The sequence below is a fragment of the Lagenorhynchus albirostris genome, chromosome 9 (assembly GCF_949774975.1).
Source record: "Lagenorhynchus albirostris chromosome 9, mLagAlb1.1, whole genome shotgun sequence".
Taxonomy (NCBI): domain Eukaryota; kingdom Metazoa; phylum Chordata; class Mammalia; order Artiodactyla; family Delphinidae; genus Lagenorhynchus; species Lagenorhynchus albirostris.
The window spans coordinates 44,707,473-44,720,784 of NC_083103.1; the positions used below are offsets into that span (position 1 = coordinate 44,707,473).

The following is a 13,312-nucleotide window of genomic DNA, read 5'->3' on the forward strand; positions in this document are numbered from 1 at the left end:
ACTATTTTTGAATGCAAACACATGACTTATTCATATGATTCAAAACTTGAAATGTATAAAGAAGATATACAGTGGATACCCTTTGCCCCAGCCACTTAGATTCCCTCCCCATAGGCAACTAATGTTAATGTTATTTGTTTCTTGTGCTAATTTTAGCAAGATTGTGTGCACACACACACATATGTACTTGTGAGTATGTGTGAATATGAGCACATTTGTGTGCATGTATATATATCTATACTGTCCCGTTATCTTACTTTTTCCACTTAACCATGTGATCTTGGGGGCTTTTCATGTCACTACACAAAGAGCTTTCTCATCCTTAGTTGTGGCTATACCCATCACCTTTCATGGCCCCCAACTGGTGGACATTTATGTTGTTTCCAATCCTTTTGCTTTTATAGACAAAGCTGCAATGAATAATCATGTTCATTTGTCATTTCCCAAGTGTGGGAGTGTGTTTGTACAATAAATTCCTAGATGTGGAATTGGGTCAAAGGATACGAGCCTTATAATTTTGATCATGCTAAATTGTCTTCTATAGAGCATGCTCCATTTCACATGCCTATCAGTAATGTGTTTCATGAAATGCTTGTGTTAATGCAATGATTTTAAAAGTTATTTGGTGACCCCTTTGTGAAAACTATGGAACTGTACCCAAGAAAAACAGAAATCACACAGTGTGGGGGTTTTTTTGTTTGTTTTTTTTTAAATTTTTTGGCTGCGTTGGATCTTCGTTGCTGTGCGCGGGCTTTCTCTGGTTGAGGCGAGCAGGGGCTACTCTTCATTGCGGTGCACGGGCTTCTCATTGTGGTTGCTTTTCTTGCTGTGGAGCACGGGCTCTAGGCACGCAGGCTCCTGTAGTTGTGGCTCGCGGGCTGTAGAGCACAGGCTCAGTAGTTGTGGCGCACGAACTTAGTTGCTCTGCGGCATGTGGGATCTTTCTGGACCAGGGATTGAACTCGTGTCCCCTGCATTGGCAGGTGGATTCTTAACCACTGTGCCCCACACAGGGAAGTCCCCACACAGTGTTTTGCATACAATTTCAGTTGGCTCAGAACCCCCTGAAGGCTATCCATAAACCCCAATTTAAGGAGCCCTGGCTGAAGAGGAGGAAGTATGGTACAGAGGGGAGAGATTTAGGGCCAAACCACGTAAGTTCACCTCTTAGCTCTACCACTTACTGGCTGTGGAACAACAGAGAAGTCTTTTCGCCTCTTCAAGTCTCAGTTTCCTTTCCAAAAGAATGGTATAATAATTCTATTTCATAGGGCATTTATGAGGGTACATGCTTTTATGTAGAGCATCTAATATAGTGGTTGGAATATAGTAGGTGCTCAACATACAGTCTGTATACACACATACAGACACATAGAAACACACACACAGACACAGACACACACACACACCCTCCCTCACATGCACACGAAGCCTTCAGTTCCATTTCTTTGTGTTTTGGGGGTTTTTTTGGCTGTGTTAGGTCTTCGTTGCTGCGCACGGGCTTTCTCCAGTTGCGGTGAGCAGGGGCTACTCTTCCTTGGGGTGTGCGGGCTTCTCATTGCAGTGGCTTCTCGTTGTGGAGCACAGGGTCTAGGCACGCAGGCTTCAGTAGTTGTGGTGCACGGACTTAGTTGCTTCGTGGCATGTGGGGTCCCAGGCCAGGGATCGAACCTGTGTCCCCTGCATTGTCAGGCAGATTCTTAACCACTGCGCCACCAGCGAAGTCCCTTCAGTTCCATTTCAACCTGTTTCTAGTTGTCTTTGTAGTATTTGCTGCTAGATTCACAAAATCAACTTTTGGAGCATCATTCCCTAAAGTGAGGTCTTTGGACTAACTACCTAAGAATCACCTGAGGGCCTTAATTAAAATATAGATTCCTGGGTCCCACTTTAGATTCACAGGATTAGAATTTCTGGAAGAGGGGTCCAGAGAACTTCACACTTGGGGGTTCTGTTGCACAATGAAGTTGGAGACACAGCACTAAAGAGTTTGGTAAGTTCCTTCTATTCCCTGTACCTGCAATTCTAGTAGTTACCACCATGTGGCTTTACCAGGGGGGCCTGTTCCCAGCAGATGTATAGGGGTGGACGCCTGAGAGAAAGCGTGACTAGTAACCAGGAGAGTCGCCTCTAGTTCCATCTGCAAAAATACAGTTATTTATGGGTGTGACAGACGGCATGCACTGCAGTCTCATCAGGAATCTCTCTCATAACAAGCAGGGAGGAGAGACAGTCCAGGACTGGATGCCCATGGAAGGGGCTGGGATGGAAGCCCAGTGGGCCAGGTTTGGCAGAGAAAGCCTGCCATGGCTGGGGTGACTGACCCATGGCCAGGAGCTGGGGATAAGGACTGTGTACAGCCAGGCAGCTGTCCCCAGGAGGCCTTGAGACTACAAGCCTTGAAGCACCAACCCCTAGAGCTCTTAGCATGACAGGTGAATGCTTTCTGAAGTGTCAAGTGATGGCTCACGGCTAGAATTGCCAGATTTAGCAAATAAAAATACAGGATGAGCAGTTAAATTAGAATTTCAGATTAAAAAACTTATTTTCTTTTAGATATACAGATTGCCAACAAACACATGAAAGGATGTTCCACATCACTAATCTTAGAGAAATGCAAATCAAAACTACAATGAGGTATCACCTCACACCGGTCAGAATGACCATCATCAAAAAATCTACAAACAATGAATGCTGGAGAGGGTGTGGAGAAAAGGGAACCCTCTTGCACTGTTGGTGGGAATGTAAGTTGGTACAGCCACTGTGGAGAACACTATGGAGGTTCCTTAAAAAACTACAAATAGAACTACTATATGACCCAGCAATCCCACTACTGGGCATATACCCTGAGAAAACTGTAATTCAAAAAGAGTCATGTACCACAATGTTCATTGCAGCTCTATTTACAATAGCCAGGACATGGAAGCAACCTAAGTGTCCAACGACAGATGTATGGATAAAGAAGATGTGGCACATATATACAATGGCATATTACTTAGCCATATAAAGAAATGAAATTGAGTTACTTGTAGTGAGGTGGATGGACCTAGAGACTGTCATACAGAGTGAAGTAAGTCAGAAAGAGAAAAACAAATACCGTATGCTAACACATATATATGGAATCTAAAAAAAAAAAAAGGTTCTGAGGAAACTAGGTCAGGACAGGAATAAAGACACAGACGTAGAGAATGGACTTGAGGACACGGGGAGAGGGAAGGGTAAGCTGGGACAAAATTAGAGAGTGACATGGACATATATACACTACCAAATGTAAAATAGATAGCTAGTGGGAAGCAGCCGCACAGCACAGGGAGATCAGTTTGGTGCTTTGTGACCACCTAGAGGGGTGGGATTGGGAGGGTGGGAGGGAGACACGAGAGGGAGGAGATATGGGGATATATGTATACGTATAGCTGATTCACTTTGTTATAAAGCAGAAACTAACACACCATTGTAAAGCAATTATACTCCAATAAAGATGTTAAAAAATAATAAAAATAAAAAACATATTTTTTAATATAAGTATGTCTCATGGACTTCCCTGGTGGTACAGTGGTTGGGAATCCACCTGCCAATGCAGGGGACACGGGTTCAAGCCCTGGTCCGGGAAGATCCCACATGCCACAGAGCAATTGAGCCCGTGTGCCACAACTACTGATCCTGCGCTCTAGAGCCCGCGAGCCACAACTACTGAAGCCTGCACGCCTAGAGCCCGTGCTCCGCAACAAGAGAAGCCACCGGAATGAGAAGCCCACGCCCTGCAGTGAAGAGTAGCCCCTGCTTGCCACGACTAGAGAAAGCCCACGCGCAGCAATGAAGACCCAACGCAGCCGAAAATAAATAAATAAAAAAAATAAGTATGTCTTGTGCAATATCTGGGACATAGTTATACTAAAAGATAAGTGTTGTTTATCTGAAATTCATATTTAAGTGAGTGTCCTGTATTTTATCTGACAACCCTACTCAGGGCTTCTCTGAGCTGCCTCTAACTGCAGAAGAGGGCTGGAGCCCACATGTGACTGGTTCAGGGCCCGCAGTGCCATGATCTTTCTCGCGGGTGTGCTGCACCCAGGGTGGTGAGGAGTGAGTCAGGGCAGGGTGTGGACTTCCAGGAGACAGGCAGCCCTTCCTCACCTGTGTCCAGGCAGGAAACTAATTTCTGTTGATCAGCAAGTTTGAGGTGCTGGCACTCTGCTAAGCCCTTCAATATTATCTCATTGAATCCTCCTGCAACCCTAGGAGTTAGGCACGTGTGATCACTATTATTCCCACTTTAGAGAGGAGGAGACTGCTGGATCTCCATGAGGTTAAGAGCACAGGACTGTCAAGTGGAAGAGAAGGAATTGAAGCCCCGGGGCTGGTGCCAGGTCTGGGATTAGCTCATCTTCCAGGCCCTTCTCTCTGTTAATCCCAAGGGCTTAAGGTGGGGAGCAGCCTCCACCTCCAAATCCCTGGGACAGGAAATGTTCCCAGTTTCCCTGGCACTGGGCCAGGGTCTTGTCCAGGCTCACATGCTTGCTGGAGACTCCAGGCTGGGAGACAGATCTGCCGAGTTCCCCTGGTCCCCGTCTGGCCGGGACATGCCCAGCGGCATGAGCTGCCCGTGGGCACTGCCCTCCGCTGTGCCGGTGCCCGTGGGAGGGGCCCAGGACCAGCTGCTGCCTCTCAGGCCCAGCCTGCGCTGAGCCCCGGGGTGGCCTGGCCAGCTTCCCTGCCGTTAGCCCCCTGAGCCAGGCCAGAGGGGTCCCTGAGGAGCTCTGGGCTCTAAGTCCCAGCCCCTCTCCGAGGAGGCGGGCAGCGGGGCTCGGCAGCCAGAGGCTTCTCAGCTCTGAGCTCTGGAGCCAGATGTAACATTGACCTTAAATGGTAAAAGCTCCCCAGAGTGAAGAGAGGCTGGCCGGAGGAGGAAAGGGGAATAACTCAGTTTTAGGTAAGTCGTTGCTATCTCCAAGAATAACCTGCCTCTTCAGCTGGGAGCAAGGGAACACTTCTCCTCCTTAAAGGTACAGGGTGCTGGGATGGGGGCGCCTGACTTTAACTTTCCAGGGGAGTTGGCTTGGTTGGATGGCATTTCAGCCGAGTATTTTTATTGTTGCTGTCATAATTTTCAAATAAGAAGTGAATCTTGCCCGTCCTAACTTAACTAAATTGTGCTCCTTTTGCTTGCTGTTGTAAAGCTTGCACAGGTTAGGGTGCAAATGTGGCTTCTGGCTGGGCGTCCGCAACCCCAGATTTCCTGTGGGCTCCTGTGGAGCAATAGAGGGTCCCCACATTACATGCCAGCTGGTCAGGGCTTTCCCCACACCTCCTGCTACCCCTTCCCCACCCCTGCTCTGTGCTTACTTATGCCTCTCTCTGCCCCCCACTCCCACCCTGTGCCACCCGCCCCCTGTCCACCTTGGACCTTGTGATGGCCCAGCCCTGTCTCCCCCCCTGACCTGCCCCTGCTTCTGTCCCTGCACTTCCCATCCTGTATTCTGGTCACAGCCCCTGATTTTTGTCCCTGTCCCCATCTCTCCTGTCTCCAGCTTTGCCCCCGTGCTCCTTCCCTGCACCCTCAAGGGGTTGCCTGTGCCTTGCTTGTGCCCCTAGCCTGCACACCTCCAGGAGCTCGGAGTCAGAGCTATTCCTAGAGTGAGCGGCACTCGGGCTGCCTTTCTCCAAAGGAAAGGCCGGTGGAAGCCAGAAGCCAGAGAGGGGCCCAGTTGTCTGCTCCCTCCTGCCCAGTAAACGGCTGTAAAAGGCTGGAGATGCTCTGCGGATTGAGTAAATACAGTGCAGGATCTGGGACCCCTGGCTGGCGCTCCCACCTCCCAGAGCTTGGCAACTGCTGCCTTTTTAACACTCACTCTTCAGACTGCTCTTTGAGGGTCTCGGGAGAAGTAAAGCAGCCCACCGGTCTCCTACAGGAAAAAGGAAGCAGCTTCCCAGGGCTGTTAGGCTGGGAGCACTAGGGAGCCAGACCGGCCAAGGGTTCTGTTGTCCCCACCAGGGGGCAGTGACGTGCTGGTGAGACAGGTGGACTCTGGACTGCCCCTCAGCCGTCCTCTCTGTGGCTTGGCAGTCAGCAGAGGGACTGTTTGATGAGGAGGAACAGAGGCCCTGATGGGTGGGGAGGAGAGATTTAGGAGCCCCCAGACTCTGCTCTTTGAGCTCTTTGAGGCAGGGGGACAGAGATAGAGAACTCAGTTCTCTTGTAGTAAAAGCAAAAGGAAGCAGGAGAGAAAATGGATATGAATTGACTTTGTGCCAGGGTCTGTGCTAGAACTGTTATTTAATTTAATCCCTGTGGTAGAGGTGAGGACATTGTGGATGAAAGAGGTAAAGCGATATGCTTAAGGGAACACAGTCTGTAGGTGATGAGCAGGGATTCCAGCTCAGGCCAGCTTGGTCCAAAGTGGGCACTTCCAGTGTTAGATGCCACCCTGCCTCTAGTTAGTAACCAGGGTCTCGGGCAGTTATTGAGCATCACTGTCCAAATGATGGGAAGATCAAGAGGATTGCATTTGCCCCATGAACCTTGGAGGCCAGACCCTGAATTCAGGTGACAGCCCAGGGCAGCCTCACTGGTTGAGATGCAGAGGCAACACCGACTCCGTGACCTTGGACACACCCTGCCTTCTCTGCGAGGGCCTTCCCCATGGGAGAAGGAAAACAGGTCAGCCAGCCAGACAGAAAACCTCTCTGCTAATCGGCTACAGATGTAAAAAAAGAGTTAGAGAAAGCTGGGCTTAATCACCTCTCATTACTTTCTTCCCAGTACTTTTAAATTTGTAATTCTTATTCAGAGTTTTTCCCTGGTAATAAAAGTAATGTGTATTCTTTGCTAAACTTTCTAGGAAAATATAGAAATAAGTATAAGTAAGAAATTCGGAAATAAACATAAAGAAATAAAAGTTTCCTCTGAAATCCTATCACTCAGAGATAAATATTGTTAATATTATGGTGTGTTTCTTTCTTTATATTTCTCTATATTTTATAAAACTAGGGCCTTACCATGTGTGGTTTTGTAGTCTGATTAAAAAAAAATTTTTTTAAGGGAATTCCCTGGCAGTCCAGTAGTTAGGACCCGGCACTCTCACTGTGGTGGCCTGGGTTCAATCCCTGGTAGGGGAACTAAGGTCCTGTAAGCCGCGAGGTGCAGCCAAAAAAAAAAAATTTTTTTTTAAAGTCTATTTTTTTAGAGCAGTTTTAAGTCACAGCAAAGTTGAGAGGAAGGTCTGCATGGAGATTTCCCAGATCCCCCTGGCTCCCACACATGCAGAGCCTCCCCCAACATAGCAGCCCGACCAGGGTGGCACATTTATTACAACTGATGTGCCTACACTGACACATCATAATCACCCAAAGTCCGTGGTTTACCTTAGGGTTCACTCTTGGTGCTGTACATTCCATGGGTTTGGACAAATTGCATAATGACATGTATCCACCATTATAGTATAATACAGAGTATTTACACTTCCCTAAAAAATCTTCTGTGCTCCAGCTCTTCATCCTTCCCCACCAACCCCTAACAATCACAGATCCTTTTACTGTCTCCGTAGTTTTGCCTTTTCCGGAATGTCATACAGTTGCAGACAAACACTATGTAGCCTTTTCAGACTGGCTTCTTTCACTTAGTAATACGCATTTAAGATTCTTCCATATCTTTTCATGGGTTGATAGCTCATTCCTTTTTAGTGCTGAATAATATTCCATTATCTAGATGCACCACAGTTTATTTATCCATTCACCCACTGAAGGACATCTTAGTCTTTTTTTTCAATTTTTTAAACACCAAAGTATAGTTGATGTGTAGTATTATGTAAGTTACAGGTATACAACATAGTGATTCACAATTTTTCAAGGTTGTACTCCATGTATAGTTATAAAATATTGCTATATTCCCTATGTTGTACGTTATATCCTCGTAGCGTATTTATTTTATACATAATAGTTTGTACCTCTTAATCTCCTACTCTTATCTTGCTCCTCCCCCTTCCCTCTCTCCGCTGGTAACCACTAGTTTATTTTCTATATCTGTGAGTCTGTTTCTTTTTTGTTATATTCACTAGTTCATTTTATTTTTTAGATTTCATATATATGTGATATCATGCAGTATTTGTCTTTCTCTGCCTGACTTATTTCACTTAGCGTAATGCTCTCCAGGTCCATCCATGTTGCTGCAAATGGCAAAATTTTGTTCTTTTTTATGGCTGAGTAGTAGTCTGCTTTTTTTTTTTTTTGCGGTACGTGGGCCTCTCACTGTTGTGGACTCTCCCGTTGTGGAGCACAGGCTCCAGACGCGCAGGCTCAGCGGCCATGGCTCACGGGCCCAGCTGCTCCGCGGCATGTGGGATCTTCCCGGACTGGGACACGAACCCGTGTCCCCTGCATCGGCAGGCGGACTCTCAACCACTGCGCCACCAGGGAAGCCCTAGTCTGCTTTTTTTTAACCGAACATTCTATCATGATTATTTTCTCATGTCATCAAAGATACTTCAAAACATGATTTTTAAGGGGTTGTATCCTACCAAATAATTTTAGCTGTGCAAAATTTAATCATCATTCCTCTCGTTGGGCATTTGCAAATGTGGTTTTTCTTTGGGGCCTGTCTCAGTGGCACACACATGATGGCTTTTCTGTCCCTTTTGTGGAGTTTGGAAACTCTGCGCTCCCAGGTGGGCTTGTGCAGTACACCCTAGAGTGTGGGCTTGTTCTGCAAGACGATATTAAGTGGGATACTGACTCAACTCGCAACACATGGACTCACATCGGAATTGCCTTTTAAGTTCTTTTCTGTCCATCTGAGTTAGCCCAGCAGTGCAGGTGCTGCAGGACTTTCAGTACTAAAACCAGACGTCAGGCAAAACCAGGCAAATCAGGGCAAGTTGTTCTCCTGGGTTTGAACCTAGTGTGCAGGTTTGAACAGGTGTGGTCAAAAGAGCACCGGCTCCAAGTTGGGAGGAGAGCTTGGCCTTGACCAACTCTTCCCTTGTGATCACAGTGGCAGCTGGTGCCTGGAGCTTGAGGCAGCATCTTGCCCTGCTGGAGAGCGCAGACCCTGGAGTGACCATGCAACTCCACCACTGACCAGCTATATACCTTGAGCCACATCTAACCTCTCCAAGCCTCGGTTTCCTCTCCTGTAAAACAGAGATAATGATGGTGTCCACTTTGTAGGATTAAATCCCTCAGCCTGGTGTCTGCTCTTAGCACCCAGTAAACATTAGGTATTATTATTTCTGGCCTCTGTCCGTCCCCCCTCAGAGATTCCATCAAGGATGCTTCTGGACTGGTTGTGAGGCTCTGACTGACCGTAATTCTGGGTCCCAGTCTCACCTCCATTAATGCGCCAAGGGCAGTAGCAGACTTATGCTCTAGATGACTGGCCATTGGTACCTGGTGGGGTCTTTAAGGAGGCTCAGTAAAAACACCTTCTTCCTCCACTTAAGTTCTAATGCTCGTCGAGAAGTCATCCTAATATCACCCTTATGACTGATAAAGTTAATAGGAGAATGTGGTTTCCATTCCATTCCAAAGGCAAGCAGGCTTTCTAATATTGAATTGAGCAGACTTACCCCCCAGCCCTATGTAGTGCCCTCCAGGGGAGGCAGGCCCCTTTAAATCTTAGAGCCTGGAGGAGCAGAGCAGAACGTGTGTCCCAAGAGGAAGGGAAGAGGAAAGGGCTGACTATTCATGTTAACACTTCTTGAACTCACCATCAGACAGCCATTCCCCGGGGGCAGAGCCAGGAGTCTTACATTTTTGAGGCTCCTTCCACATGGAAGGAACAGTCACGTATGGAGAAGAAGCATTATGCTTCTAACAGAACTGCAGTGATGGTCTGGCCCAAGTCATGTTGCTAAGCTGCAGGGCAGCCATGTGGTCCCAGGAAGGCAGGCACCCCAGCTCCTCTGCTTTCTGCCTGATGGAACGTCACCCTTTCTCCTCCTGAGATGCCTGAGAGGCACCTGTTTGAGGACAAGTGCTTCCCTGGACAAGATAAGCATCCAACTAGAAGTATCTGGTGTGATCTTTTTCTTTTTTTTAATGCAAGTTCCATTTAGGCAGCTCCAGTGAGGGAGAAAATGACCATTCTCTCCTCTGGGATACTTCATATAGACAAGAGAAGAGAGGGAAGGAAACTACCTTTGTTTGGACATGCTGTACATGCCAGGCATCTTGTGTATAATAGCTCATTAAGTCTGTACTGTGGCCATATAAGGGAGATATTTATGAGCAACAGATTCAAGGAGGTTAGGCCACTTATCTAAGACTGTTAACTAGTAACCAGTAAGTGAAGAATGGGATGTCAAATCCAAAACTATCAGATCCCCAATCTGTAGCAATTCCCATCACTCTGTGGCTTATACACCAGGCCACAGTGCAGAGTGAGAATGTCCAGCCCTTGTCCCTGCTCCTACAGTTTGAGCCCAGGAGGCCCCCACACTGCTGCTCAGAGCAGAGGCCCTGAGCTTTGGGGGCAGGAGTCTGGGGCAGCTGTTCCACTAGGCCAGCTCTCCTTTGCATCTCTCTTTTGTCTCCTTTTAGCCTGTGACTGTCTTTATCAGGTCTCATAACCTTGTCCATGAACAAGACCCTTCTTCTGTTTAGTTGGAAAATACAAGTCTAGAACCATGAACTTTTTATTGGCAGGAAATGCCATGTCCTACATTGTGAGCCTTGAGTCACTCTCTCTGACTCACCAAGGCTTGTGTTGGAAAAGTTCATAGATATGGCCATGGTCACCCAATCTGCCACAGAGGCAGCATGGAGTAGGTTGGGAACTCAGGTTGTCAAATCAAATGACCTGAATTCAAGTCCCAGCTCTGCAACTTACCGTGTGACTTTGGGGGAAATGATCTAACTTCTGTCTTAATTTTCTTAACCGTAAAATGAGGCTGATGGTGATAATGATATAACTTGATCAAAGAGTTGTTGTGAAGATGAATGGATTGATGTATCTACAGTACTTGTATGTGTATAAGTACTCAATAAATAATAACTGTTATTTAAGCTCAGATTAACACCAAGCACAGGTAACTTCTCTATTTTGTGGCTCCAAATGGTCATGTTTCCCTAAGGGCTGTCTTGCCATGATATTTTCAATTTGTTTGGGGATTAGTTCCCTGGTAAAAAGACTGTAATGTCCTTCTGGACTTCTTAGCTAAGACATGTTTCCTGTTTCCCAGCTGAAACAGGAAACTGGTCCCTGATGGAAGGTGATGCTGATGAGGCTGAGTATTATTAGGAGGAATCTAGATGGTGGATGCCAAGAGGACTCCCTAAGGAGCATGATCTTGGGGATATTCAGGGTCCTGGACCTATCTCTAAGCCTGGTCATTGGTCTGGAGTTGATTATGTACATGGAGACTGACTCATGATAATCAAACTCACAAGAGACTGAAGTATGTAATTCTGAATGTCTGTGTGCTAATGTATTGGGAGGGATTACCCTTTCCAGTGACCACAATGCCTGGGAGATGGAGATTTTGCTCAGAAGGTGGAAAGTTCTGAGGGGTATTTCATGTAGGCCATAAAGTGGCCTGATAGCCATCTCTGCCTACAACGGAGAGACTCCCCCAGAGCACAGGAGAGGTCTCTCCCCAGGGAACTTTAGATAAGCATTTCTCTTTGGAGTTTGCTTTGTCTTCTGTAGAAAGATGGGATTTGTTGGAAGGTAGTTCAGAGAATCAAAGGAAGGAGTAGACCGTTAGGCTCCAGGAAGACAGCCCCCAGGGCAGTGCTAGGGACCTGGCAGTAGGAACTTGCCAGTGTTTTCTCTAGAGCAGAGGGGTTCTCTAAAGCAAAGGGTTTTTGACGGTTCATCTCATCAATTAAAAAAATTTTTTAGTATGCATCTCTAATTTATGTGTATTTATTTTTTTATGTGTATTTATTTTAAATTATATTCATGAGCTACTGTATTAATGTGAGTTATTTTATAAAACATGTAAAATTAGAAATTTTATGTTTTTAACAGTGCCAGCAGCTTTTTTTTTTTTTTTTTTGCTTTCCTTAAAAGAGTTTTTTTTTTTTTTTTTTTTGCGGTATGCGGGCCTCTCACTGTTGTGGCCTCTCCCGTTGTGGAGCATAGGCTCCAGACGCGCAGGCTCAGCGGCCATGGCTCACGGGCCCAGCTGCTCCGCAGCATGTGGGATCTTCCCGGACCGGAGCACGAACCCATGTCCCCTGCATCGGCAGGCGGACTCTCAACCACTGTGCCACCAGGGAAGCCCTAAAAGAGTATTCTTTAGTAAGAGAAATGTGATTAATTGTGCCTCATTATATTTTAAGATCTCAGTACTTTGGAGAACCCCTGGCTTTAATGACTCTCATGGTTAAACCAGCCACTGTACCAATCAGTCTCCCAGTAAGGAACCAAATCCAACTCAACTGGCTCAAGAGACTTTAACAAAGGACTATTTATAGAGGTTTGGAAACCACAAGGGATGAGGCCCAGGTACGCCCCCAATCTAGCAGCAGCAGGGAGCCATTACTAGCCCTACCCAGGAGGGGTGAGAGAAGAAAATAATGTGATTGGAAGCCAGTGAAGAGCCGGGGAAGAGGGACCATCCAGGATGAGCTGTAATTAGGGAAGGATACAGTCACTGCCACAGATGTAGCATGGAAGAAAGGAGGGGGCATGGAAGGAAATGCCCAACCTGTCTCTCCCCCGACCTCCTGCTGGCCCATTGGCCAAACTCAGCCAGCAAGCATGGAAGCCCAAGTGATGCATCCCATAGTTGTCATCTGGGAGCAGAGAATGGATCCTGGGGCAGGGCAGGGAGAGGGAGGCCAGACAGAGGATAGCCAGCTCAGATAGCTGATGTGGAAGAAGGGTATCCTTACTTACTGAATTCTAAGTGAAATTTTCAATTTGATCCACCAGTTTGTAAAAACATTTTTGAGAGTTGCTTGTGGTGTTAGTGGTAGTAATATCTTCACTCCTCATTTTTTGCAGGAGGCTTTTAAGGCACTTGCGCATTTTATGGTGGTTGGCTTGGTTAAAACTAGATAAATATATTTCATGAATCCACTTGGGCACATTCAAGATATATCATACTTCGCTGAAAGCAAATGACTACATGAGTGCGATGTCAGTCCCTTAGCATTGGAGAATTTCCCCTGTTCCCTCAGGACATCTCACAAACTGGTTGTGACAGTGACCTTTCAACATTGAATGAAGGCACCATTGCCAGTCTACTTATTTAATACTAAGGAAGTAAAAATAAATAACAGTTTCCAACTGTCTTCCCATATTCCACTGGATCATCTTGCATATTCCCTGGGCTTGCATACCCCACCCTGAAGACCGCTGCAGTAGGGC

At 46.7% G+C, this 13,312-nt stretch overlaps 1 protein-coding gene across 9 annotated transcripts in view; it reads left to right on the forward strand.

The window, feature by feature from the left end:
- Positions 1–4,745: 4,745 nt before the first annotated feature.
- The window catches only part of IRAG1 (inositol 1,4,5-triphosphate receptor associated 1), a 119,494-nt gene continuing 110,927 nt past the window's right edge, over positions 4,746–13,312 (forward strand). For 2 of the 9 annotated variants that reach the window (XM_060159674.1, XM_060159675.1), the window contains exon 1: positions 4,746–4,930. In XM_060159674.1, the coding sequence (XP_060015657.1) occupies positions 4,864–4,930 (67 nt within the window). In that variant the 5' untranslated portion in view covers positions 4,746–4,863. Of the gene's footprint in view, positions 5,004–13,312 lie in introns of all 9 variants that reach the window. The other 7 variants (XR_009542429.1, XR_009542430.1, XM_060159668.1 and 4 more) reach the window with 5 other exon arrangements.